At 51.0% G+C, this 24,859-nt stretch overlaps 2 protein-coding genes across 3 annotated transcripts in view; both read right to left on the bottom strand.

Moving 5' to 3' along the window:
* The window catches only part of EXOC6B (exocyst complex component 6B), a 225,404-nt gene extending 208,058 nt beyond the window's left edge, over nucleotides 1-17,346 (bottom strand). Inside the window, exon 1 of one of the 2 annotated variants that reach the window (XM_073002197.2) lies at nucleotides 17,045-17,346. In XM_073002197.2, the coding sequence (XP_072858298.2) occupies nucleotides 17,045-17,142 (98 nt within the window). In that variant the 5' untranslated portion in view covers nucleotides 17,143-17,346. The remainder of the gene's footprint in view (nucleotides 1-17,044) is intronic. The other variant, XM_073002198.2, reaches the window with a different exon arrangement.
* A 2,694-nt stretch (nucleotides 17,347-20,040) lies between these two features.
* Nucleotides 20,041-23,352, bottom strand: SPR (sepiapterin reductase). The gene is made up of 3 exons (XM_073002199.2): nucleotides 22,989-23,352; nucleotides 21,882-22,172; nucleotides 20,041-21,790 (listed from the first exon to the last, which is right to left on the bottom strand). The coding sequence occupies exons 1-3, from the start codon at nucleotides 23,335-23,337 to the stop codon at nucleotides 21,600-21,602; spliced, it is 831 nt and encodes a 276-aa protein (XP_072858300.2). The 5' UTR covers nucleotides 23,338-23,352; the 3' UTR covers nucleotides 20,041-21,599.
* Between the last annotated feature and the right edge of the window lie 1,507 nt (nucleotides 23,353-24,859).

Below are 24,859 nucleotides of genomic sequence, written 5' to 3'. Positions count from 1 at the left end.
AAGGGAAAGGCAATGACAGACAGAGTGTTTGAATCAGCTGCAGCCCAAATAAATAATACTTTGCTAAATACATACAGGAAAAGAAATGCATTTGTGAAAAGCGTGAGATGCCATTTTTAATTTTGTGGGCCGCAGGCTATCAAAGGGCTGGTACAAAGCTTCAGTTGTGGGCTTCTTCCTGACCTAAACACAGGCCTTTCTTGAAATATTAGCCCTGCTCAAGTGAAATGTGAGGCGCACCCGACATACAGGACCTCACCTGGCAAGGTTAGTGCTTTCTGCCTTTCCTGCACAGAAAGGACATCCACTCTACTCCACTACGAAGCAGGCTCTGCCACTCAGTTAAGCAAGTCCAAGAGGCAATGGCCATACTTAGCCGCCTAGAGTGGTCGTATAGACCAGATGGGCGGGATACAAATCAAATCAAATCAAAAAACACTTGGGACCCTATGAGGAGCCATGTTTCAGGAAACCAAAACACCCCCCTCCAGTCCAACCTTCCCCCCTTCATATTTACAATTATGCGCCGTCAAGTCAAATGTGGGTTATGGTGACCCTTTCTCAAGGTTTCCTAGCCATGGGGACCTCTGGGGTGGCTCATCACTCCGCCCAAGGCCACTCTTCTCCCAGGGAGGCAAGGTGAGGAATTGAACTCCCAACACCTGGCAGCACACACTCAACTTTTTCTAGCCTAAGGAGTCCTTCCCCACAGGTGAGCTGATTATTTTAGGCTTCACTTCAAGTCTGAGCTACAGTATTTTCTTCAAGGGGTGACTGTCAGAAAGATACACAATACAGCCAGATCAGGTCACAGAGACAAGCATAAAAAGAGCACGATACTGGCAGTGCAATTTTCTATTTATTTTTTTCCTAACCCTAATGGAATCTGCATTGCTTAAAAGCTGAACTGGATAGTTTCCTTGAGCTGTTCACGGCAACCCAGGACGGTCTTTCTTGACATGTGCTGCAGCATCTCCCGTTGTACATATGAAAAGCTGGGAGGTTTTGTTTCTGTTTTTTGGCCCAGCATAGGTCACTCTATACTGGCTTCCACTTTCCAATTTTAACATCCGTTTACACACACACACACACACACACACACACACACACACACACACACACACACACACACTCACTCACTCACTCACTCACTCCCGCCCCATTTGGACAGACACCATCTTACTGGCAGAAAGCAGCAACGGCATGAAACAAATTCTGCAGAAAGTGAAGGAAGAAAGTGCCAAAGCACAACAGCAGTTGGATATTAAGAAAACCAAATCATCACTCAAAAGAATTACATAACTTTAATGCTGACAATGAAGAAACTGAAATTTTAAAAAATATATATTATGTTTACATACAATAAATCAGTGGTCCCCAATCTTTTTAATGCCAGGGACTGGTTTTGTTGACCATTCTTCCAAGGACCGGGGGGGGGGGGGGGCTGCCGCACCATTGTCCATGAATAGGGGTGGCATGGGGGTACTTGTTATGCAGTAGTATGTTATGCCATCGTTTAAAGTGCCTCTGAGGAATCCTAAATAAAGATCAACTATGCTAGTTGGTCCATCCTGACATTTTCTTAGTCACATCCTACAGCAGAAGCCATGATCCGCAGAGAGCCTTCAAAGCATCAGAGGGATCTCATTGTTAAAAAAGTATCAGTCAGAAGAAAGATATAAAAGAATTTCCAAGGCATTAGATATACCATGGAACACAATGAAGACAGTCATCATCAAGTGGAGAAAATACTGCACAACAGTGAGATTACCAAGAACTGGACATCCCTGCAAAATTAATGAAAAGACTAGAAGAAAATTGGTCAGGTCAAGGAGGCTGCCAAGAGGCCTACAGCAACATTAAAGGAGCTGCAGGAATATCTGGCAAGTACAGGCTGTGTGGTACATGTGACAACAATCTCCCGTATTCTTCATATGTCTGGGCTGTGGGGTAGAATGGCAAGATGGAAGCCTTTTCTTACGAAGAAAAACATCCAAGCCTGACTAAATTTTTCAAAAACACATCTGAAGTCTCCCAAAAGCATGTGGGAAAAAGTGATATGGTCTGATGAAACCAAGGTTGAACTTTTTGACCATAATTCCAAAAAATCTGTTTGGTGCAAAAACAACACTGCGCATCACCAAAAGAACACCATACCCACAGTGAAGCATGGTGGTGGCAGCATCATGCTTTGGGACTGTTTTTTCTTCAGCTGGGACAGGGACCTTAGTCAAGCTAGAGGGAATTATGAACAGTTCCAAATACCAGTCAATATTGGCACAAAACCTTCAGGCTTCTGCTAGGAAGCTGAACATGAGGAGGAACTTCATCTTTCAGCATGACAATGACCCAAATCATACATCCAAATCAACAGAGGAATGGCTTCACCAGAAGAAGATTAACCTTTTGGAATGGCCCAGCCAGAGCCCAGACCTGAATCCGATTGAATATCTGTGGGGTGATCTGGGGAGGGCTGTGCACAGGAGGCACCCTTGCCATCTCACAGATTTGAAGCGTTTTTGCAAAGAAGAGTGGGCAAATACTGCCAAAACAAGACGTGCCATACTGATAGACTCAAACCTAAAAACGGTGGTCTAAATGGTTTTTTTTCGCTTTGCGATGATCGGTTCCCTGCTTCGGGAACCGATTATTCACAAAACGGCTTTTTTAAACAGCTGATTGGCGGTTTCAAAATGGCCACTAGGTAAACAAAATGGCTCCCCGCTGTTTTCTGGGAGGGATTCCTCGCAAGACAGGCAGCCATATGGAGGATCTTCACTGGACGATGAGTTTTGACCCCATTGGAATGCATTGAAGGGGTTTCAATATGTTTCAGTGGGGTTTTTTTCCTGCATTACGATGTTTTCGCTTAATGGTGATTTTCCTGGAACAGATTATCGCCGTTAAGCGAGGCATCACTGTATTGTATTCACAAATACTAAGGTACGATGTCAAAGCTGGACAGTAAAGAAAGCCGAGAGGGGGGAAATTCCCTTTGAAATGTGGTCCTGGAGGAGAGCTTTGTGGGTTCCCTAGACTTCCAGAAAGACAAATAAGTGGGTCTGAGAATAAATCACACCAGAGGTTTTTCTGGAAGCAAAAATTACAAAACTGAAGCTGATATACTTCGGGCGTATCTTGAGATGACAAGATTTGGTGGAAAAGATAATAATGGTAAGAAAATTAAGGGTAGTAGGTGCCGTTGAGGAGAAGACATGTCAGAGGTCACTCGTTCATAGGGTAGCCCTAACTTGACTGCATGCAACAACAACAACTAAATTATTTGAAATTGGAGTGTTTGTCCAATTTTAGTGGAATTATTCTGTTACCTTTTATTTTCATTCAGCAGGAATATGAATTCAAGGATCTACTTGCATTAATCTTATAGCCAGAAATCTATGGCTCCATAATTTATGCCTGAATTTTGTCTCCTTCCTTACAATTAAAACTGTCAAGGGTTCCAAAAAGCTACAAACTGACAAGGAAACAATGGCATCCCTGCTGAATCCTTGTCTGAATTTCAATAAATCCCACTCTACTTTATCAAATGCCTTTCCTATCTATCAAAACAAAAGCAAGTTTTCTTGTTCTTTCTTTGAATTTTTCTGACTATGTTACTGCACAAATTTAGCGCCTTAATTCAGCAGAGGTATCAGTGGATGCAACTGAGGTAGCTGAGGGTTTTCACCTAGTGTCAAAAATATTTCAGTGATGCTGGCAACTCTTTTCATGACAATGATTTATCAATATTGTATACCCTGTAAATCCCCTCTCCTCACACATAAATGATGTGAGAATAAGTGTCTTTTGAAGCATTTGCCTTAGTTGGACCTAGTTTTCAAACTAGGAAGGCGTCTGCAACTGGATTTAGCATTACTATCTGCAGGACCTCACCCTTCCAAAGAAGAGCTATAAGAACATTTTAAAACATGGAAATCTGTCAATTCACACTTATGAATGCTAGTATATACAGTGGCCACTACGATCTAAAGCAGGGGTCCCCAACCCCCGTCCGCAACCCAGCACCAGCCCATGGCCTAGGCAGGACCAGGCCACGGACACAGATCTCCTGCTCCCCCGTGAGTGCCTCCCCCTGTGAGTAGGCCCCACGCATGCGCATGAGCATGCCACAACCCCATGCAAATGGACCCAGCCCCCCCAAGCAGTCTGCAGTTGGGAAAAGGTTGGAGGCCACTAATCTAAAGTATCGTAAAATAATAACAGGTTCCGTCTGTGACAAACCCAGACCTACTGGGATCTATCACACAGTTACTAAGCTGCCACCAACCATTCCCTATAATAAGTCACACAGACCAGGGATGGATTTTTAAACAACAAAAGAATAAGGTTTATTTTAAATACAAACAGGGTAAATAAAACAATCAGGTGAATAAAATAAAGTAACGTGGCTTATTCTCACACACACAAGCATACAGTTTGGTTCACCTAGAACCTTTAACTTAAAGCACAGACCCTGAACCCATCAGTTCTGGCTAACCCACAGACACCTGAACTTATCAGGTTGGTACTCTGACACACAGTAGTACCCTGTCAGACACCCAGACTCCCACAACAGCTTCTTCTTCCCCAGCTGCTGCTTCGTCCCAACCCAGTGTCTCACAGTCTGTCTCAGCATCTACTCTTCACCACACAGGCATCACATATTTATACAGTACAGCCCCTCCTCCTGATGTCCCGCCTTCCACTCCCCATAGGATGGAACTTTCCCTCCAAACCCATGACAGACAGGTAACATCAGTGCTGTTATGTAACACCTCCCCTCTTTATAAGTTGTTTTGTAGGGGGAAAGCTAAGGTGCTTTTCACCAAAAAACCAACCTGTATAAAACACACAACAACAATTATACCTACCATATTATACTTACATATACTTACATTCCACGTTAAACATAGCAAATAGACATTTAAACATTTATCATTTACATTACATCCATTTACCTTTATTAATACAAACCAATTTAAAACCAGGTACATTTTAACTTTTTGTTTTCATTATATACATATAGTCCATGTTCTTTCGCCGTCTTCAGTCTTCAGGTCTTCTTGATAAGGCGTCAGCAACACAGTTCACTGACCCTCTGACCACCTTCACTTCAAAGTCATAGTCCTGTAAGTTCAAAGCCCACCTCATAAGTTTGCTATTGTGGGTTTTCATCGTCTTTAACCATTGCAATGGTGAATGGTCAGTACACAGAATAAAATGTCTTCCCCAGATGTAAGGCTTGGCCTTCTGGATCGCGTAGACTATGGCCAAACACTCCTTCTCCACGGTTGCCAAATGTCTCTCACCTTTTTGAAGTTTCCTACTCAGGTAGGACACTGGATGCTGGTCACCATTCTCATCCTCCTGGCACAGAACTGCTCCTACCCCGCTGTTAGACGCATCGGTGTAGATGATGAACTCCCGGTCGAAGTCTGGAGCACGCAGGACAGGATAGTTGATTAACGCCTCCTTCAACCTCTGGAACGCCTCCTCACAGTCGCTGGTCCACGGGATGCGGTCATCAGCCTTCTTCCTCGTCAGATCGGTCAGCGGAGCCGCAATCTCGCTAAACCTCGGGATGAACTTTCTGTAGTAGCCCACCAACCCAAGAAATGATTTGACCTTTTTCTTGGTGTTGGGTCTAGGCCAATCACGAACTGCTTCTATTTTGGCCTCCAGGGGTTTTATCATTCCTCCCCCTACCATGTGACCCAAGTATTTTATTTCTGGGCTACCCAGCTGACACTTGCTGGCCTTTACTGTTAGCCCTGCTGCACTTAACCTCTGCAGCACTAACTCCAGGTGTATCAGGTGATCTTCCCAGGTATTACTGAAGATCCCTATGTCGTCAATGTAGGCCACTGTAAAGTCACTGAGCCCTGCCAAGGTCTGGTCCATCAGCCTTTGGAATGTGGCTGGTGCATTTCTGAGACCAAAGCTCAGGACTCGAAACTCATAGAGACCAAAAGGGCTGCAAAAGGCAGTCTTTTCTTGATCCCTGGGATCAATTCTTAATTGCCAATATCCCTTTACCAGGTCCAATGATGAGATGAACCGACAACCCCCTATGGTTTCAATCAGGTTGTCTAGCCTGGGCATTGGGTAGGCATCAGGAGTGGTTACACGGTTTAATTTCCTGTAATCAACACAAAACCTAATGCTCCCATCAGGCTTGTCCACAAGGACTATCGGAGAGGACCAAGGACTAGAAGAGGGGACGATTATGTTCTCCCTCAGCATCTCGTCCAGCTCCTTCCGCACCTTGTCCCTATAGGGTCCCGTTACTCGGTATGGGGATACTGCCTGCGGGGGTGCATCCCCTGTGTGGATCCGATGCATCACTCCCTTCACTATCCCCGGCTTGTTGGAAAACACCTGCTGATATTTACTAAGCAGCATTTTTAGTTCTTGCTGCTGGTCTTGGGTGAGTGCAGGACTGATCTTTACCTCCTCTGGGTTGTATTTTACTTCCCCTCTACCCTCCCAGAAGGGTAATTCAGCTTCCTCACTCTCAGCTGCTTTTATAGCAAATAGAACCCTCTGTTCCCCTCTGTAGTAGGGTTTTAGGGCATTCACATGAACCACCCTCCTTGCTTGGTTCTCCTCCTGCTCTATTAGGTAGTTCAGATCTGACATCTTGGAAATGACCCTATATGGTCCTGCCCATTTGAGCTGCAGCTTATTCTCTCTGCAGGGCCTAAGCCAAAGCACTTCCTCCCCTGGGTCAAAGTGCCTCTCTCTAGCTTTGCGGTCATACCATGTTTTCTGTTTGACCTTCTGCGCTTGCAGGTTTTCTGCTGCCAGCTCTAGATTTCGCTTTAGGTCATTCATCAAGGTGTCTATGTAAGTCACAACGTCTTGTGGGTCATCCTGGGTGATCTGCTCCCAATCTTGCTTGATCAAATCAAGGGGCCCTTTCACCCCTAAGTGTGCAGCAAACATGTCAGAGTGCCCCCTTTGTAAGATCATGGGGCGATACTTTTCAGGTACCACCAGCTGACTTCTGATCCCATCTCCCCCTTTTGAGATATTCCTCAGGGTCTCTCTATATAAAATCCCCTTTTTCTCCAGAAATCTCACTGGGGTTTCAGGTGTTAGCTGGGCGTCAGTCACCTGTTCAAAACACTTTTGGAGAGTGGCGTCTGCCTTTTGCTCCTGTCCAAATCTGCTGTCTGTGGTTAAGGTTTCCACCACAGCTTCTGAACTCCCCTCTGCTTCCGTCTCTGGCTCATCATTACCCCCCTGAACTGTCCCCGTGGTGGCTTGTGAGCGTGTAATCACTAGCACCCTTTTCACATGTTCAGCCAGGTCATTTCCCACGAGCACGGCTGCTGGCAGAGTAGATGAAATCGCTATCCGCCAATCTCCCCTCCAGCCTTGAAAGTTGACAGGTACCTCTGCTACTGGCAGAGAGATTACCTGCCCCTCAATACCTGCTACCTTTATGCTCTCATTTGGGATTATATACTCCCTAGGGATGATATCTGGATGGCACAGGGTTACCTGGGAACAAGTGTCCCGCAGCCCCCTATACTGACGGTCAAATATTCCTACATCCACCCCTGCTGTCTCAAACAACTGAGAATCTGTTTTTATCAGCAAGCAGCGCTTTACCTCCACCAGAGGACCATTTTCCTCAGCCTGATCAGCAGAGGTAGCTGTTCCAGACTGAGTAGCTATGGCAACAGGCTCCCTCTGTGACACTGAGCCTTGCTCTTTCTGGACACAGAACACAGCTTTTGGCTTGGTCCCACTAGAATTCTGAGGCACCATTCCTTTTAGCTGCTTCAATTTCTCACACTCTGAGATCAGATGACCCTTTCCCTGACAGAAATAGCATTTTCTGGTGTATTTTGATTCTCTCTCCTCTTGTTTGGGTTTTCCCTCCAAATTCTGAGGGCTTGGTTTCATGCCTGAGGGCTTCCCTTCACCATGGGCCCCTCCCCCTTGCTGGCTTTTCCCTGGTCCCTGAGAGTACTTGCTGTAGGTTTCTTTGGGTTTACCTACAGATTTCCCCTCACCCAAGGGCTTTCTTATTTGGGAGATAAAATCCGCGATCTCTGCGGCTGCTGCCACAGATTTCGGTTTCCTTTCCCTCACCTGGAATTTCAATTCCCCATGCAGGACTGAATAGAACTGTTCCAGGGCTATCAAGTCTTTAAGCTGTTCATAGGTCTCTGTTCCCTCCTGCGACAGCCATTTCTCAAGCAGCCTCACCAATTGGGCCCCCACTTGGGTAAAAGTCTGTTCTGGCTTCTTGGTGAGGGACCTGAACCTTTGTCTCAGCTGCTCTGCATTTATCCCATGTCTTGCGAACACCAGTTTTTTAAACTCTGCAAAATCTTTCATCCGTTCCTCAGGCATCTCGGCATAAACCTCAGCCAGGCTACCACTGATTAAAGAACGCATGATGGTCATCTTCTCAGTTTCCCTCACTGAGAAGTCCACAAACGCTCTTTCCACTAAGGAAAAGAACACCTCAGGACAATCTCCCTTGTGGTACACAGGGAATTTCTTCAGGTCAGCTTTAGACAGTTGGCCTCCCTCAGAATCCCTATTGTTATTATTGTTCTGGTTCATCAGTTCCAGTTTTCTTAATTCAAACGCCATTTTCTCTCTCTCCAATCTTTCTTCTCTTTCCAATCTCTCTATTTCAAATTGCCTTTGTTTCTCTCTTTCCCTTTGCTCCATTTCAAATTGCCTTTCCCTTTCCTCCCTTCTTTCTCTCTCTAATCTCTCCTCCATTTCCCTCACCCTCAGGTCATGCTGTTGGGCTAGGAGTATTTTTCTGAGTTCTGGGTCCTGCTCTCCTGTGCTGTCACCTTGCACTGAGCCAAATTCCTCCTCAGAACCTTGGTCAATCTGGGGGTCTTTCACTTCACTCATTTCTGCTACTTGGCTTCGAGTCAAGGGCATAACCCCCCCCTCAGAACAGGCTGCTTTAAAAAGTCAAGCCTCAAAATAAAACGACCACTTTTTTCCTTTTTGCCTCAGAACCAGCTCTCCCCAGAGATTGCTGCTGTTCTTCAGCACTAAATTTGCAACAGTATCGAGTCAGAGCCTACCCCCCTCTGCTGGGCCTCTCAGCTGGCAAGCTAGCTCGCTGTTGCTACGCAGTTTTGCCTCAGCGTTTTCCCGCCAAAATCAGGCTGCCTCAGAGCACCTTAATCTAAGTCTCCCCAGTTGGCACGTTCTTCTACTAGTGCACCTCCCCGTGAGGTACACCTAGAAGATTACCTACGCGCCTCAGACTGTCCCTGACTAGACCCCCCTTGCTCTGGGCACACTTGCCAAGGCTTTGCTGGACCGCTGGACAACTGGACCAGTCGTATCCCACACGCTGGACACCAATCAATGTGACAAACCCAGACCTACTGGGATCTATCACACAGTTACTAAGCTGCCACCAACCATTCCCTATAATAAGTCACACAGACCAGGGATGGATTTTTAAACAACAAAAGAATAAGGTTTATTTTAAATACAAACAGGGTAAATAAAACAATCAGGTGAATAAAATAAAGTAACGTGGCTTATTCTCACACACACAAGCATACAGTTTGGTTCACCTAGAACCTTTAACTTAAAGCACAGACCCTGAACCCATCAGTTCTGGCTAACCCACAGACACCTGAACTTATCAGGTTGGTACTCTGACACACAGTAGTACCCTGTCAGACACCCAGACTCCCACAACAGCTTCTTCTTCCCCAGCTGCTGCTTCGTCCCAACCCAGTGTCTCACAGTCTGTCTCAGCATCTACTCTTCACCACACAGGCATCACATATTTATACAGTACAGCCCCTCCTCCTGATGTCCCGCCTTCCACTCCCCATAGGATGGAACTTTCCCTCCAAACCCATGACAGACAGGTAACATCAGTGCTGTTATGTAACACCGTCCAAAGAAGAGTTAACAGAAATAGCAGAATGTTTGCAGTGCTCATCAGGGAGGCTTCTTCAAAATCTCACCAGAATTTGGATGCACCAAATGTTATTTGAGAAGCAGAGGATGCTCCGCCCACAGAACATCCCTTGTACACCTTGTCCTGGGAGGCTAAGGAAAGTGAAATTAGATCTGAAGCTCTTTTCCCACTTCTGCAACAGAAGCCTAAGAACTGTTGGCCCAACAAGGACAACATCACAATGCTATGTAAGCCCCTCCATCCTTTCCCCCTCTGTTCAACTCTCTCTCTCTCTCTCTCTCTCTCTCTCTCTAATACACACACAGAGACACAAACCAAACCCTAAAGAAATTTTGCAAGAAAGATGCTGGCTCCCAGTAAGCCTCGTGAAAAAGCCCAGAGAAACAAAGCCAGCCCATTGAAGCATTGGCCAGATTGTTCCATCTGGCAACAAGCGGATCGTCTAATTCTGCCCTCTCTCAGACACACTCAGTGCCTTCAGTTCTACTTGGCCAGCTACTAGCAACTCCCTTGGTTGAAGAAGGGGCTGCCCAAACATGTCTGCAAAGGGCTCTCCTCTGAAGCACAGTGTGAAGGAGAGGTGGCCAGTGTGCCGTCCTCTACAGAGCAGCAGTCGGAGGAAAGCCAAGGTCGTGTAGAAGGAATATTAGTCGAAATAGACCAGGAGAGAGAGAGGAATGGAAAGGGTCACTGCAGGTGTGCCTGGCTGAGGAGAAGGGGGAGGAGCTTGATCTAATTGTTTGGGAGGAGGATATAAAAGGAGGGGGTAATACGCGCAAATTCAGAATTGTAATGGGCGGCAAACAACCAGAGAGGAAGGACCGAGCTGTACAGACCAAATTGAGCTGCAGGCCGAGAGAATTACATGGACTATTAAAGGATTTCCCTAACCTCCAACTGGGAGGAGAACTGCTGCCAGATCCAAAGGACTAATGCGCGCGAGTAGATGCGATGGAACCCATAGAATGGACTGTGGCGGTGTATCCTCGCAATCAGCGTGGGGGGAAGAGGGTGATCCGTCCCAGTCCCTCTTTACCCCATCAACCGCGCGAGGTGGACTGGGCGAGACACCCATGCTGTGGGACAGCCTGTGCCGTGAGGAGAACTCCACTGGGGCCAATGACGGATCGAGAGCGGTTTGGTCCGGCCCCTCTGTAAGGAGTGACCGGAAAACTCCAGATATCAAAGTAAGAAGTTGCCGTATTTTACCAGAGTTTAATGGACGCATTTGAGACTGTTAAATTAAGTTTAACAATAAAAAGAGAAATGTTCAAAGTTCAGAGCCGCCTCCGACTGTTTTTTCCGCACAGAGCCAAGGGCCGCCCTCGGCAGAAGCTGAACCCAATCACACACAGGCAACAGATACCCCCACACACTGTATCCCTCCGTCTGCATCCCAGAGGATGTGAGCTCCATCAGCTCTTGCTTGGAAGAGGACTTCTGTGCACAAGCAGCCGAGTTGGGCAAAGTTTATGTCACAGGCACTTAGAAAGAAAATCTCTACTCCGGGGAGGAAAATCTGTTCTTCTCCTTGAGAGGAGTCATTCCTTCCACCAAATGAGTCATCATGAATGAGCAGATGGACTTTCCAGCAACATTGCTGCTCTTGCTCACTTCCCCACGCCAGCCATTATCTGCAGCTTTGGATGCAATAAATGGTCATCACTGCTGTGGCACGTAGGTTTAGAACACACCAACCCCATGTTAATGTTGATGGATAAGTGTACAGAAGGGCTCTTCTGTATATTTAGCAGAGCCAGAATTCAGATTTTTATTTTTATTGCACCAGGCATAGTAGTTGACAGTAGTTCAGCATGATGGTAAGGATATACTGAATACTGGCAGTCTAACCTCACATCTCCTCCAACAGAACAGGCAGGGCCCCTGCAGAAGAGGCCAGTAGTGCCTTTTGGGGACAGGTGACCCAAAAAGCAACAGGGTTCATTCTCATGTCAGGTGTTAAACAACTTTGTTAAAGAAAAACGTCTGTACATACTACTACTGTAATTTGTAACAATGAGAACGGCATGTCATCACTTTGATCCAGCTGTGGAGCAACCCTTTCTGGGACTTCTCGATGGCATCCTTCAGTCTCGAAAGACTATGGTATCGTGCTCTTTATTGAGGACTTGGAACAGCGTCTAGTGTGGCTGAGAAGGCCAATTCGAGAGTGACAATCTCTTCCACACTGAAGACAAATCCAATCTGTCCCCTGTCCAGATCCCGGATTTTGCTGCTTTCGTAACTGCCTCTTTGCCTCTTCAAATTGGGAGAGGCCATGATGCACCGCCTGCCTCCAGGCTGAACGCTCAGATGTCAAGGTTTCCCATCTGTTGAGATCCATTCCTAAGGCCTTCAGATCCCGCTTGCAGATGTCCTTGTATCGAAGCTGTGGTCTACCTCTGGGGCGATTTCCCTGCACTAATTCTCCATAGAGGAGACGTCTAGTTACAGGGATTTCCCAGTCCCCTCTCTGAGGGAGCCTTGGGAGCATCTAGCTTGCCCAAGGCCACATAGCCTGCTCCTGCTTCTCCCAAGAGGTTCCTGGGGTGGGGGTGGGGGCGGGGGCGGGGGCGGGGATCAAAATTCAAGCCAAGGTGCTCCTACTCAGTGAGCTACCCAGGCAGCTAGCTCACTGTAATTTGTACCCACCACAATTGAATTATTATTATTGTTGTTGTTGTTGTTGTTGTTGTTGTTGTTGCTGCTGCTGTTGCTGCTGCTGTTGTTGTTGTTGTTGTTAATTTATTTTATTTATATCCCGCCTATCTAGTCAGCTCAGGACCACTCTAGGCGGCTAACAAACAAAGAATAATAAAAGTAAACATATATAAAACAGCATAAATAGTAAAAACTTTGCAAAAATAGAAAACAGTGGAAAGGGGAAGGAAAGGAACGTCAGGAATTGTCTGAAGCATCAGGGTCCCTGTGCTCCTACCAAAGGCCATTACAACAGACTTGCGGTGAATCGCTTATAACAACATTCTGCATGGACGTCCTGGAAACTTGCCACTTTTAGTTCCAGGACGCAACAGGTAGGCTTTTCATGGCTCTACAAACTCGTGACTGGTGAGCTGACACTCTTACTAGCAGAGCTGTAAAATTCAAGACTGAAACCATCCGAAGGACTCAAGAGGAAAAGTCTGCAAACGGAAAGAGAAACAGTGTGTGGTGCAGCCAGAAGGCTGAGTGGGCTTGGACCTTGTTATCCTCACTAAAGATGGAAACCTTTATCCTCCTACTGAGGAGCCCCGGACGCAGGCATTGCTGCCCTCTCCTCCTCGGCACCTTCCATTAATGCACAGCTCGCCTCTCAAAGGCAGGAAGGGAGCAGCAGCTCTGATACCAGCCCTCAGAGAAAACAGCACAGGTGCAATGCTAAATGGGCACAGGCGGATGACCAGACAGCCAAAACCAAATCATTTCTTCTGCTGTCCGCTTCTATCCATTGCCAGTGATGGCAAGAATGTTGTTTATGGGCATGTGAAACAAAACAGACAAAACTTTCCAGATACCTTGGGACCAGGATCTTTTTTTTTTTTTTTTTTTTTTTTTTTTGCATCTATGTGAACACATGGCTGTTTCCATCTAGCAAAATCCTTACATAAGCACATATACAAAATGCTTTTTAGCCGCTCACAACTGATCATAGAACTTTAGACCTTGAACGGACCCCAAGGACCATCACATCCACCCCTCAGTTGAAGCAGGAAACATTATTTGAGAATGGCCCAGTTACCAAAGCCAGGTGTCTTTATTATTTATGTATATTTTTAGTCACTTTTTTAAGGGCAACAGCCTCACAAAGCAACCTACAAACAGGAGCAAGGAAAGCTTCAAAGGTGTTAGAGCCACATTAGCATAATATTTAGAGAAGTTGCTGCAGTTTGGACACATATATTAACACTTCTGTTGGAAGAAATATTAAAGAGGAAAATCTTCAAAGCTCGCCTAAACACCAGCAGAGAAAGAAATCAGTAAGGGGAGGATTCTACCATTTTAGTGCCCACACAGAAATCTGGTCCCCTGTACATCTCAAGCCATCTCAAAGGCTGACTATTGGTAACAACTTCTAACAGGAAAGGAACCAGCAACCTCCCTCTTTGGGCAAACAGGGACCATCGCAAAGAGCTACTGTATACGAAATACTCAATGACAAGGAACAGAAGCATTAACTCTTGCCACCAATGGGATGTAACTGGCCCTGTGAACTTCCAAAAGGCGACTGGAGGTAGCTCAAAATTCTGCAACACAAAAAAAAACTCCACAAACAAATTTCCAATAGATTCTAGACTCCTCTGCAGCAAGCAACTGCACATCCATATTTGCATGGCATGCATGACACTTGGTCCCAAACCATCAAGTGGGCCAAGTCTCTATGACTACATGTTCTATAAATACACCTTGGAAGGAGCCATCAACTTCTGAAAAGACTTAAGCAGTGAACACTTAACAGATAAATGGCCCAATACAGTATATCACACAGTCACAGGGCACCCCTTGGAAATGAAACAGGGACAGCCATCTCTGACCTTGAAATACAAAGGCTAAATTACAGGAACCCAAAAATCACAAATGGAGATGTAGAAATAGATCAAAACCACAATCATCCTGGCAGATGCCCAGCTTACAGGCTCCTGGCTCAAACTCCTTCCCGCTTCAGCTCAAGGAAGACACAGCTGAGGGATGTGTGGAGAGAAGTGTTGGACCCCAAGAAACGCACCGCATAATGAACAGCACAAGCCGAAAACAGGCAGCACATTTCAAACAAAAAAGAGACAGGGGTGAACTTATTTTTTCTCCCGAGTGGACTGGGGAGAGGACAAGAGGGTCTGGCTCCAGGGACTTAACAGTTTGTAGCATGTGCCATAGGAATTTGAAAATACTTCTCTGGCTCAGTGGGAGTGGCACTGAAAGAGCAGGATCTTTCCTCTCCCTCTCTAACTGCCTCATCCATAGTCTCCTTAAGCAGTCTCCTCTACTGTCAAGCTGTTAATAAGCCACAAAATCTTGGTTTTCTCTTTGCCGGTCTTAAGTTTCAGGATGACTGTGAAATGAGTCACACCTGGATATAATATGGGTCTTTTAAAGAGAAGAGTCTAGAAAACACACCCAGATAAAGCAAGGAAACAAAATATATGGACAAACGGTGGAAGCGACACCTGTACACCAAAAATGAAAGATCAGAGCAAGGAGGAGGACAGACTCCACTTTTACAGCTGAAAGAAACTCATCTGAGAAAGAACTGGGATTTTTGGTTTTCTTTCCTTTTCTTTTTTTCTCACCTAGATTACTAAACTGCCTGAGCACAGTAGCTGCTGAGGCAAACAGCATCATCCACTTGGACCTTTCCATGAGCCACTCTTTAATTAACAGGATTAAGTGGATGGACTACAGTACCTCCAGAGGTTTTTTTGGATATTAAAGCCATTACCCCCAGGTCAAATGGCATCCCTAAGGATTTCAGAACCTGGAGGAGGGAAGCAGGAGTAAACTTTAAATGAAACACTAAAGCGTATGGTTGTTTGACACCATTATTATTTACAACCACACCATTCTGGCAACAGGATTCGAACTCAGCTTGCTCACAAAATCAATCTTCAGGTGGCAAGTGACAATGCCTTGTGTGTGCGAGGCAACATAATAGAGTTTTCAAAGTAAGTGGTATTTAGATATTTAAGGTTAGGCTTTACCAATTCCACTCCCCCTGGGTGGGTTTACATGGCCAAGTGGAAATTTGAACCCTGTTCTCCAGAGTCTCCCCACACCTGTCACTCTATCCACTACACACCACACAGAGAATCCCCAATGCCTTAGGGGGACATGAAACTATGAGACACCGCATGCCATGTCCCCATCTAGAAATCTCACACCCGAACAGTCATCCTCCTGCCTTTTCCGTTTCATGAAAAGGAGAAACAAAAAGTACTGTGAGGAAGAAAGGAAGTTATAGCCTTTGAGTTTAGGAAAAATAATAATGACCGTAGGTGCCAGCCAGGTTGTATTCTTTACTGCCCGTTATTTCTAGGCCAGTCACATTATATTGCAGGAGTAAAGCAGCAAGACCAGCCACTGCAACAGAAACACTGACTGCATTGGAGCGGTTAATAAAGCGATTATTCCTCCTCCTGAAAGACCGGGAAGCAATACGGGGCTCCTTCTGGTTCCTGTTCCAAGGATTATTCTTTCCCCACTTACAAGGAGGGCGCGTCTGTGGATCTGAAGAGGAGACCCAGCACTTCGGAGGGAGGCCTTGCCAGCAGGCAGGCAACCCAAAGGAAGGCAGGGAAGGAGGCCGAGGCAGCGGGCGGGGGGGGGGGGAGACGTGCCAGGTCAGCCCCCGCCGGGCTCCCCCTCCCCAACCCGGGGCGCCCCACCAGGCAAGTGGCGGTGGGCAGCCGGAAAGGAGAGCCTGGCCGCCCCTCTGGGCGCCGGGCAAGGACGAGGGAGCGCCCCGGCTTCCCGAGAAGGGGCACACGCACACGCACGCACACACCCCCTCGGCGGCTGGAGCAGGAGCCAGCGGCGGCCGCGGGGTCTTCCTCCTCCTCCTCCTCCTCCTCCCCGAGGAGACCCCGCGGCCGGCCAGCCCAGGGAGACCCGCCCGAGGCCTCTCCGGGGAGGTTGGGCGCGCGGGGACGGGGGGGGGAAGAGAGGAACCGGGCTCGACCCAGACCCCCGAGAGGGCAGGGCTGGGGCTCGCCTCGGCTGGGGATGATGGGAGCTGGGGTGCAAAGGCACCGGCCTAGAGGGAGGGAGGGAGGGAGGGCGGCCCCCGAGCCTCCGGGAGGAGCCACGCGGGCCGGCAAGCCCCTCGGAGGGGGGGAGGGGGGTCGTACGAGCGCCTTTCGGTGTTTGTGTGCGGGGGGGGAACCCGCGTTGAGGAGGAGGGGGAGGGGGAGGAAGAGGGGGAGGGGTGGGGGCGGGAGGTGTCTTTCTAGGGCCCCTCCCGTCCCATCCCGTCCCCCGGGCCCGGCAAGGCAAGGCAAGGGGGGGCCGGGCCTGGGCAAGCCCGACCCGGCGGTGGCTGGGATGGGAGCTGGAGGTTGTCAAGGCAACCGGGCTCCCTCAGGGGGGGCCCTCCCCGTTCTCCCCCCGCCCCCGAGGGACGGGCACCTGAGGGTGGGTCCGAGGCAGGCGGTGTCGGTGCTGTCCACCTCCCGCAGGATCCGCTCGTGCTCGGCCGCCGTCTCCAGGCCGCCAGGCTCCGCCATCCTCGCCGCCCGCCCGTTCGCCCCCTCGCTCGCTCGCCCGGCCGGCCGGCCCGACGCAGGCACCAAACAGGCAGGCAGGCAAGGCAGGCAGGCTAGGCCGCGCCCCTCGGCCAGCCGTCGCAATGGCAACGGCCGCGCCCTCCCCGCGCACGGCCTGCCGGGAAGCGTAGTCTTCCCCACCAGGGGGAAAGACTGAGGCGCCGCGGAGCCCGCCCGGAAGGCCCGTGGAGAGAAGAGAGCGGAGCGCGCGCCCCCTCAGCCCGACCAAGACCGGACTTCCGGTGTACCTGAAGTCCTCCTCCTCCTCCTCCTCCTCCCCCCCCAGGCCGCTCTAGGCGCCGGCATCTCCACGGGCATCAGTGTCTCTCCGCTTCCCGACCGAGACGAGACGTCTTTTTTCCTTTCGGGGGCGTCCCACCTTTTGCGGGGGCGGGGGGGTGGGGTCCGGACGTTACTGTTAAAAAAGGAACCCGCTCGGAGACCGTTGCTGCTCCAGTTACTCCCACACACACACACGCAAAGCGTTACCCCTGAAGTAACGCGTTACCCGGCGCGCAGCCTTTGGGCGTTCCACGCGGCGCCGTGGAAGCAAGAGTGCCACCGGCAATGCCGAGCCGGCCTGGGCAGTTTTGCTGTCTCCCTCTTTCGGTCTCAACCGCCTGAGTAACGGCCTCGAGTAACGGGGCGAAACGAACTGCTGCTGGGATCCTTCTTCCTACCCTTCTCAGGGCTCAGCACCCCGCCTCATCCCAGGGCGCCAGGCAGAGAAACTGGTTCTGGGTCCCTTGAAAAAATGAGTGCGTTACAGCCACGGGTGCTACAGGCCCAGAAGTAATTCAGTTCCAACTGGTTCCTGTAGGATACGCCCCTTTCCAAAATCAACTCAGGAGAGCAACGAGTTCCCTCTTCGTCCTGCGCTCTGGAGGTGGACCAGGCAAGCTGACATCATCTCTCTCCTTGACTTCCTGCGGGGTCTGCATGATCCCACCAGCCCAGCCTTGGCAACTCGTGTGACCAGGTCTAAAACCCGGGAGTGACAGATGGGGCCGCCCGCTGCCTGCCTTGGCTGCGCATGAAAGAGGGAGGGTGGACGGCTAGATAGAGATTCGCATCCAGGTGCCCTGCCTTGTCCTCAACTGGCACAAGCTTCCCCACTGTGGGGGGTCAGAGCAGGGTGTAGCAAAAGGATCAGCAAACGAGATGCAGCCAGTGCTTCAGTTTTGTTCTCTTTCTTTCCAGGAAAAGAGGCACATTTATTAGGGGGAAAAACTGGTTAACAAGGAAAACATCCAGTGCTTTTTAGAAACCACAGCTTTTGAGACTCCTCAGAAAGCATGCATGTCGCTGTATTTCATACATTTGCTTCATTTTACCAGAATAGATTAAATAAATTAAATTTTATGCATCATCTAATGATCCAGAACAACATAATTCAAGGCCTCTCTTCTGGACATCACAGGCCTCATTCATAGGAGCTCTTGCACACAGTGAAATTGCCAAATTTGCCGTTTCAGTCCGGGCCGGACGCCAGCCAAAGATCAAACGCTCACAGATGCATCTCTGCTACCCTGAAGCTTGTACACTCAGAAGTAGAAAGGCAAGTTAAAAGAGTGCACTGGTTACACCTAACCGAACAAAATCTGCAGGCGGAGCCTATGGAAGTGTTTGTGCTGAAGTCTGGGTCCCTCTGCGCTGCCAGCAGCTCACTAGCTAAGTGGAGGACCCTGGAGTGAACAAACAAAGCAGAGAGCATCGCCCTCAGGCAGGCTGTGTTGGCTAACGGGATCGTTAAACCTCTGGTCAGCTTTATGGCATGTTCTTCTAGGCTGATGGAAGAACACCCCTTGCCCTCATCGCACCCTGGTCACCCCAAGGGGATTCTGAGAGGCTAAAACAGAGCGGCTGCCCAGCAGGGTGGCAGCGATGCTGTGCCCTCGGGGCTTCCCCAGTGCCTGCTCTCCTTTGGAACTGCTGGGTCCTTGACTTAAGCGGCAGAAGGCAGGCACAGGGCCAGCCCTTCTCAGTCTCACACATCGCAGCTAAGAAGCAGCCCCGTTTGTTGTGTGAGAAGGGACAATTTTAGTAAGAGGTAAACTAGGGGGTTCATTTGTCCATCTCATGAGAAGAGAAGACTCCCAGGAAAAGACCCTGATGTTGGGAAAGTGTGAGGGCAAGAGGAGGAGAAGGGGGACGACAGAGGATGAGATATTTGGACAGGGTCACTGAGGTGACCAATATGAATTTGTCCCAACTCCAGGAGGCAGTGGAAGACAGGAGGGCCTGGCATGCTCTGGTCCATGGGGCCACGAAGAGTCAGACACGACTTAACGACTAAACAACAACAAAACGAGGGTGTGAAGAACGAAGGCATACTGGGTCCCATGGCCAGGACAATATTTTGAAATATAGGCCTTGCATGGCATACTGTCTCTCGAGGGCCAAGCTCTGATCAAGCTGCTGACCTCTGCCCGGGGGGCTCTTCTATCAACAGGAACTGAGGGAGGTGGGGGGGCACTGCTGTTGGGCAAAGAAGCTGCTTGATCCTCTTGCCACCGCTCCACAGCGACCTGTTTCTTCTGCAACCTTCCAACGTGGGTTGCTTGCTTCAACAACAGGGAGCATCAGAAAGTCCCTTAGTATGGGTCAGGCAATGTCTGTGTGCACCTAAAGGTGATGCTCTCTCTCTGAAACCTCCGTCCTGTGACTAACAGCAGACTCAGACCAAATATCTGGTTGTCCCATCTCCTTTTACCCCCACCCCATTTATGCCACCTAGCCTGATGAAGAATTCTGAAGAAATCAGAAGCTTTCATGGGTGGAATGGTTTTGAGATTTGTTTCTTGACGACCAGCACAGCGCCCTTTTCAACGAAATACCAAAAACAAAACAAACAAAAAATTGGATGTGTGTCCAAACTTTGTTTTTTTTTTTTTTTGGTGCCACCAAAATCCTTCACATCACACACAGGTTGCGTTCTCACCAAGAGGCCCAGCTGGTGTCTCAGCCGGTTCAAAGAGCAGGTGTGGGATGTAAGGACAGAAAGCTCTCCGGTGCATGTCGCAGGCAAGGGCTGTCGCTGGGCTGGCCCTCCCACAAGGCCCGACTCGCTCACTGTTGAGGGGTGCCTGCCACCATCCTGCCCGCTTCCTTGCCTGTTTCCTCCAAGGGACGGCTCCCCCTTCTTCTTCCACCAAAGCCCTCCCCCCCCCCCAGAATTCCTTCCTCTCTGCCGAGTGACCACCCCAGGCTGTTCTCCCCACCACTCCGGCAAAAGCCGTTTGTGTTTTGTGACCCAGGCAACAAGGGCTTCTGTGTTTCATTGGGACCGAAGCTGGCTGGGTTTCCCATCATATGTTTCTGGTTCTCTGCAGAGATGGCGGAATCCCAGCCAGGGAGAAAAGCCACAGATCTGATGTGCAGCACCAACCCCGGGGGTCGCACACCTGATGTGAGGCAGAGCCACTCCGGCTTTGATGCCCCAGACAACATTTGTCTCCGTAGGAGCCCCCTCGGTCCCTGTGTGAAGGCAGGCTTCCCAAACTCCTTCTCTGCCCCTTCACCTTCACGCTGTGCAGACGGTCACTTCCAGGTTGTCTGAACTGCAGCAACAGCAGCAGCAGGAGGAGGGTTTCCAAACTGTTGTAGGGCTTCCACTCACTCTTGGACATGGGAGGGGGCGCAAAACCCAGGGAGCCCATTTTGAGAACCACCGCGCTACGCACTGATTGTGTAGTGGGGTGCCTCTTATGGCTCACCTGCACCCCGTCTAATGTTGAATAGGGGCACAGAAAAGCAGAGCCTGGTGAACGAAGGAACATCTCAGAGGGCTGCCTAAGAGACAGCTTTAAGGTTCACATCATCCAACTTCAGGACCTTGTAGATGATTCCTCAGACACATCGCAGCCCAAATATTGTTGCTTTGCCTACTCAATTACACTAAATCAATGAGATTTAGTGAGTAAATGGGCCTGGTGGACTATTCCAGTTGCTGCTTACTGTGCTAAAGTCAGTCACAGTTAAGAGTAGGCTCATTTAAATCAATAGAACTTACAGAAAAGTTGACTCACCAAATCCTCATTGGTTCAGTGGGTTTACTCTTGCATGATTCAGTATGCAAGGCAAAGTGAGCTGCTTATATACCTTCCCATATCAACCTAAGCTCTCTGGGTGGGTTACAATTTAGTTATTCTGGTGACACCTTGCTTCCTCTGCCCTAATGAGCCAATGAGTTCAGGATTGAATTTAGGTCAGGAGCAGAGTCTCAACAGCAGTACTGCAGTTTAACCATTGCGCTACATGGGTCCTATGCTAAGCAACATGATTTTGCCCAGGGTACAGCAGACAGTTAGCATTGCATTAAGAAGAAATCAAGAGCACAAGACCTCCCACCTTTGGGGGCAGTACAGAAGAGCATGGGAAGATTATCGGGAGCAAAACCCAAGAGAAGAAGGGTGTTCTCAGAGGTCATAGAAGTCAACATGAGCACCGGACTCAAACGTGTCTGTGAGAAGGAGACTGAGCAGCTTCTGGGCCGATACATCGCAGTCTAACAGCTGCCCCTTCTGTTTCAGGTCCAGGAACATTTCCCTTACAGACTGGTCTCCCGACATGGTCCGTGCCACTTCTTGCATCTCGGTGTCCAAGGGCCCTGGGAGGGAAAACCAGTTACAGGATGGCTGTGAGTGGATGGGTGGGAGGAAATGAATGAATGAATGGGGAGGGGATGTGTCCCCACTCACCTGGTGCATAGTTGAGCACCCTGACAGCCGGCTCTTCCACAGCCAGCACTTGGAACATCATGTCCCGGGCCGCCTTCCCAGTGCAGTAGAGCGACCAGGTCTTGAAGGGCTGCAAGGCGCAGAGCGAGGAGATGTTGACCACCGTCCGGCACAGGCCAGGTTGTGCAGGGAAGGCCTTGAGGACAGCCGCGGTCAGGCACAGCGCAGAGGTGACGTTGAAGGCCAAGTAGGTGTTGACTTCAGCTGGGCTGGTGAAGTCCACAAAGGGTTTGGAAACGTCCCCCAGAGAGGCTGGAAGAAGAGAAGAAAGGGGAAGAGGCTGTGGCTCCCTCCACCACCGGCCTCTCCCAGGAACCCAAGGCTCAGAAGTGGCCGGGATCTGCCTTCCATCTAAAACCTGCTGGCCATGTACCCGGGCCATCAGCCTGCGGGCCAAGGCCAGGCATTGACTCCCCCCCACATACACACACACACAGGAGAAGCATGACCGGGCGGGGGGGGGGGAGTTTGCAAGAGACCAAGAAGAGAGCTGGAACTGAGAGCCGCAAGACCAGCGGCACAGCCTCCTCTGGCTTTGCAGGGCAAGCGCGCGCGGGGGGGGGGGGGCTGGGCATTCAGGGACCCAGAATGGGGCGGGGAGGGGAAAAGGAAAGGCAAGGAAATCTGCTTCTGGGAGGGAAGCAAAGGGGAAGAAGAAGAAGAAGACCCGAAGCCCGAGAGGGGCGGGAGCTCCCTTCCCACCGAGGGCCAAGCACCCCAGAAGCCGCGCCTGTCTCCCTCCTTCCCCGCAAGGGAGGCAAGGCAGGCGGGGGCGGGGGTGTGTGTGGAAGCCCTGCCCTGCCCTGCCCGGTGTGTGCCCACCAGGATACCACCCACCCACCCAAGGGCACCGTGCAAAGAAAGGGCTCCCGGCCGCCGGCAGCGCTCCGGATCCCGAGGGCCAGGCGAGCGAGCGCGGCCGGCCAGCCGACCGGGGCGCTGCCTGGGCGGACGGTCCTCGCCGCCCTGCCACCGGAGCCCCAGGCCGGAGGCGTCCCGCCGGGATCGGGCCGAGGGGAGGGAGGGAGGGAGGGAAGGCGCGCCGCCGCCGCCGCCGCCGCCGCTCACCGGCGTTGTTGACCAGCAGGAGGCGCTCGGGGCCGGGGTGGCCGGGGTCGCGGGGGGCGAGGGCGGCGGCGGCCCGGCTCACGCGCTGCAGCCCCTCCTCCGAGGCCAGGTCGGCGGGCAGGGCGCGGACGCGGAGGCCCGGGTGGGCGGCGCGCAGCTGGCCCTCCAGCTCGCCCAGCGGGCCCGCCGAGCGCGCCACCAGCAGCAGGGCCGAGCCCGGCGCCAGGCGCGCCGCCAGCAGGACGGCCAGGCTCCGGCCCAAGCCCCGCGAGGCGCCCGTCACGATGACCGCCGCCCGGCCCAGCGCCGCCCCGCACTCGCCCGCCGCCGCCGCCGCCGCCGCCGCCATCGCCGCCGAGGCCGGGCAGAGCAGCCGGCGCGCGCGCACGGGCGGGCGGGCGGGCGGGCAGGCGCTTTTGACCCCACCGGACCCCACCCCCGGGCTGGCCGCCCGCCCCCAGGACCGCCTCGGCGGCGGCGGCGGCGGCGGGGAAGCGGCCGTGGGCACCCGCTGCCCGCATCCGTGCGCGCCAGGGACCAGCCGGGCGGAGGGGGCCGGGCGCGCCCTTTGCCGCCGCCGCCCCTCGTGGAGAGCCCCGGTGGGGAGGGAGGGGGGGGAGGACGCGACCAGCGGGCGAGGGGGCGCCAGAGCCAAGCCCGGCCAGAAGAGGAGCCGTCCCGTTTCCTCCGACCGGCGAGAAGACGTGTTTGGGCGCAGAAGAAACCAAAAGCGCCCCCGCCCCCGAAATCCAGAAGGGGCCCGCGTGATTTCATAGGCTTTTTTTTTTTTTTTGCACGGGGAAGGCAGAGGTCGCGTCTTTGCCCACACGCGACACCACAGAAACCAGGGTCCCTTCAGCGCAGGTTTTTTGCAGTGGCTCGGAAACACATGGATCAGAGTCGCGGATCCTCATGGATCCAAAGGCTGGACGCCCAAAGAAGAATCAGGACACAGCAGTAATTCCACATGATTTACTGGATAAAAGAGCATGTACACACACACACACGCATATATATATACATAAAACCCCCGCCTCTCGTTGAAGGTTTCCGCCCCCCACCCCAATTACCCCGCATCCATGCTAATTGGAGGGAGGGAAGTTATCCCTAACAGCTGCTGTTGCATCCACCAGGCTACTACGAAAACCTGGAAGGACACAGCAAGGTTGATCCCGAGACACAACACCCCTCCCCCCTTGGTCTAAATGGCCGCAACTTACATAGTCCCTAAAATAACCGGGCGGCCTCCGCTCTCGCTGAGAGCGCCGCAATTCCCTACGAGGCTCTATTTCCTCTGGGGTTCCCACAGTTGGAGGAGCTACTTCTGCCGGAGGTTGTGATGGGGATGGTGGCAAAGGTGCTACCACAGCGGCTCCCATTTCAGCCGATCGCGACGTATTAGGCCCTACACTCCCAGCCGGCTCAACAAGATCCTCTAGCCCATCCTCCTCTTCGAGGGGACTGGGCCCACCGGTCACTGTCTCTTCCGAGCTACTATGTCTTGGCCGCGCCATGGCATCTCCTGGCAAGCGACTGCGCAGTTGCCCTATATGCCTCTTCAGGGTCCTTCCATCTTCCGTAGCAACCTCATAAGATGCCGGCCCTGTTACTCAAAGAACTGTAGCCGCCAGCCAAGCAGGACTGCCCGAGTAATTCCTAGCCCACACTGGGTCCCCACAAAAAAACCCACGTGGTGCCTCATGCACCTCCGTTTGAAACCGCCGTTCTAAAACTCTATCTGGATGAAGACGGTCCAAGCGGGTCGTTAGGCGACGGCCCATCAAGAGCTCTGCAGGATTATACCCACTCCCCGGATTGGGCGTAGTCCTATAAGATAAAAGGAAACAAGCAAGCTTCCTTTCCCATTCCAT

The sequence above is a fragment of the Pogona vitticeps genome, chromosome 5 (assembly GCF_051106095.1).
Source record: "Pogona vitticeps strain Pit_001003342236 chromosome 5, PviZW2.1, whole genome shotgun sequence".
In the NCBI taxonomy this organism is placed as follows: domain Eukaryota; kingdom Metazoa; phylum Chordata; class Lepidosauria; order Squamata; family Agamidae; genus Pogona; species Pogona vitticeps.
The sequence above is the reverse complement of the archived record's forward strand: the minus strand, read 5'-3'. Positions and strand labels throughout refer to the sequence as shown.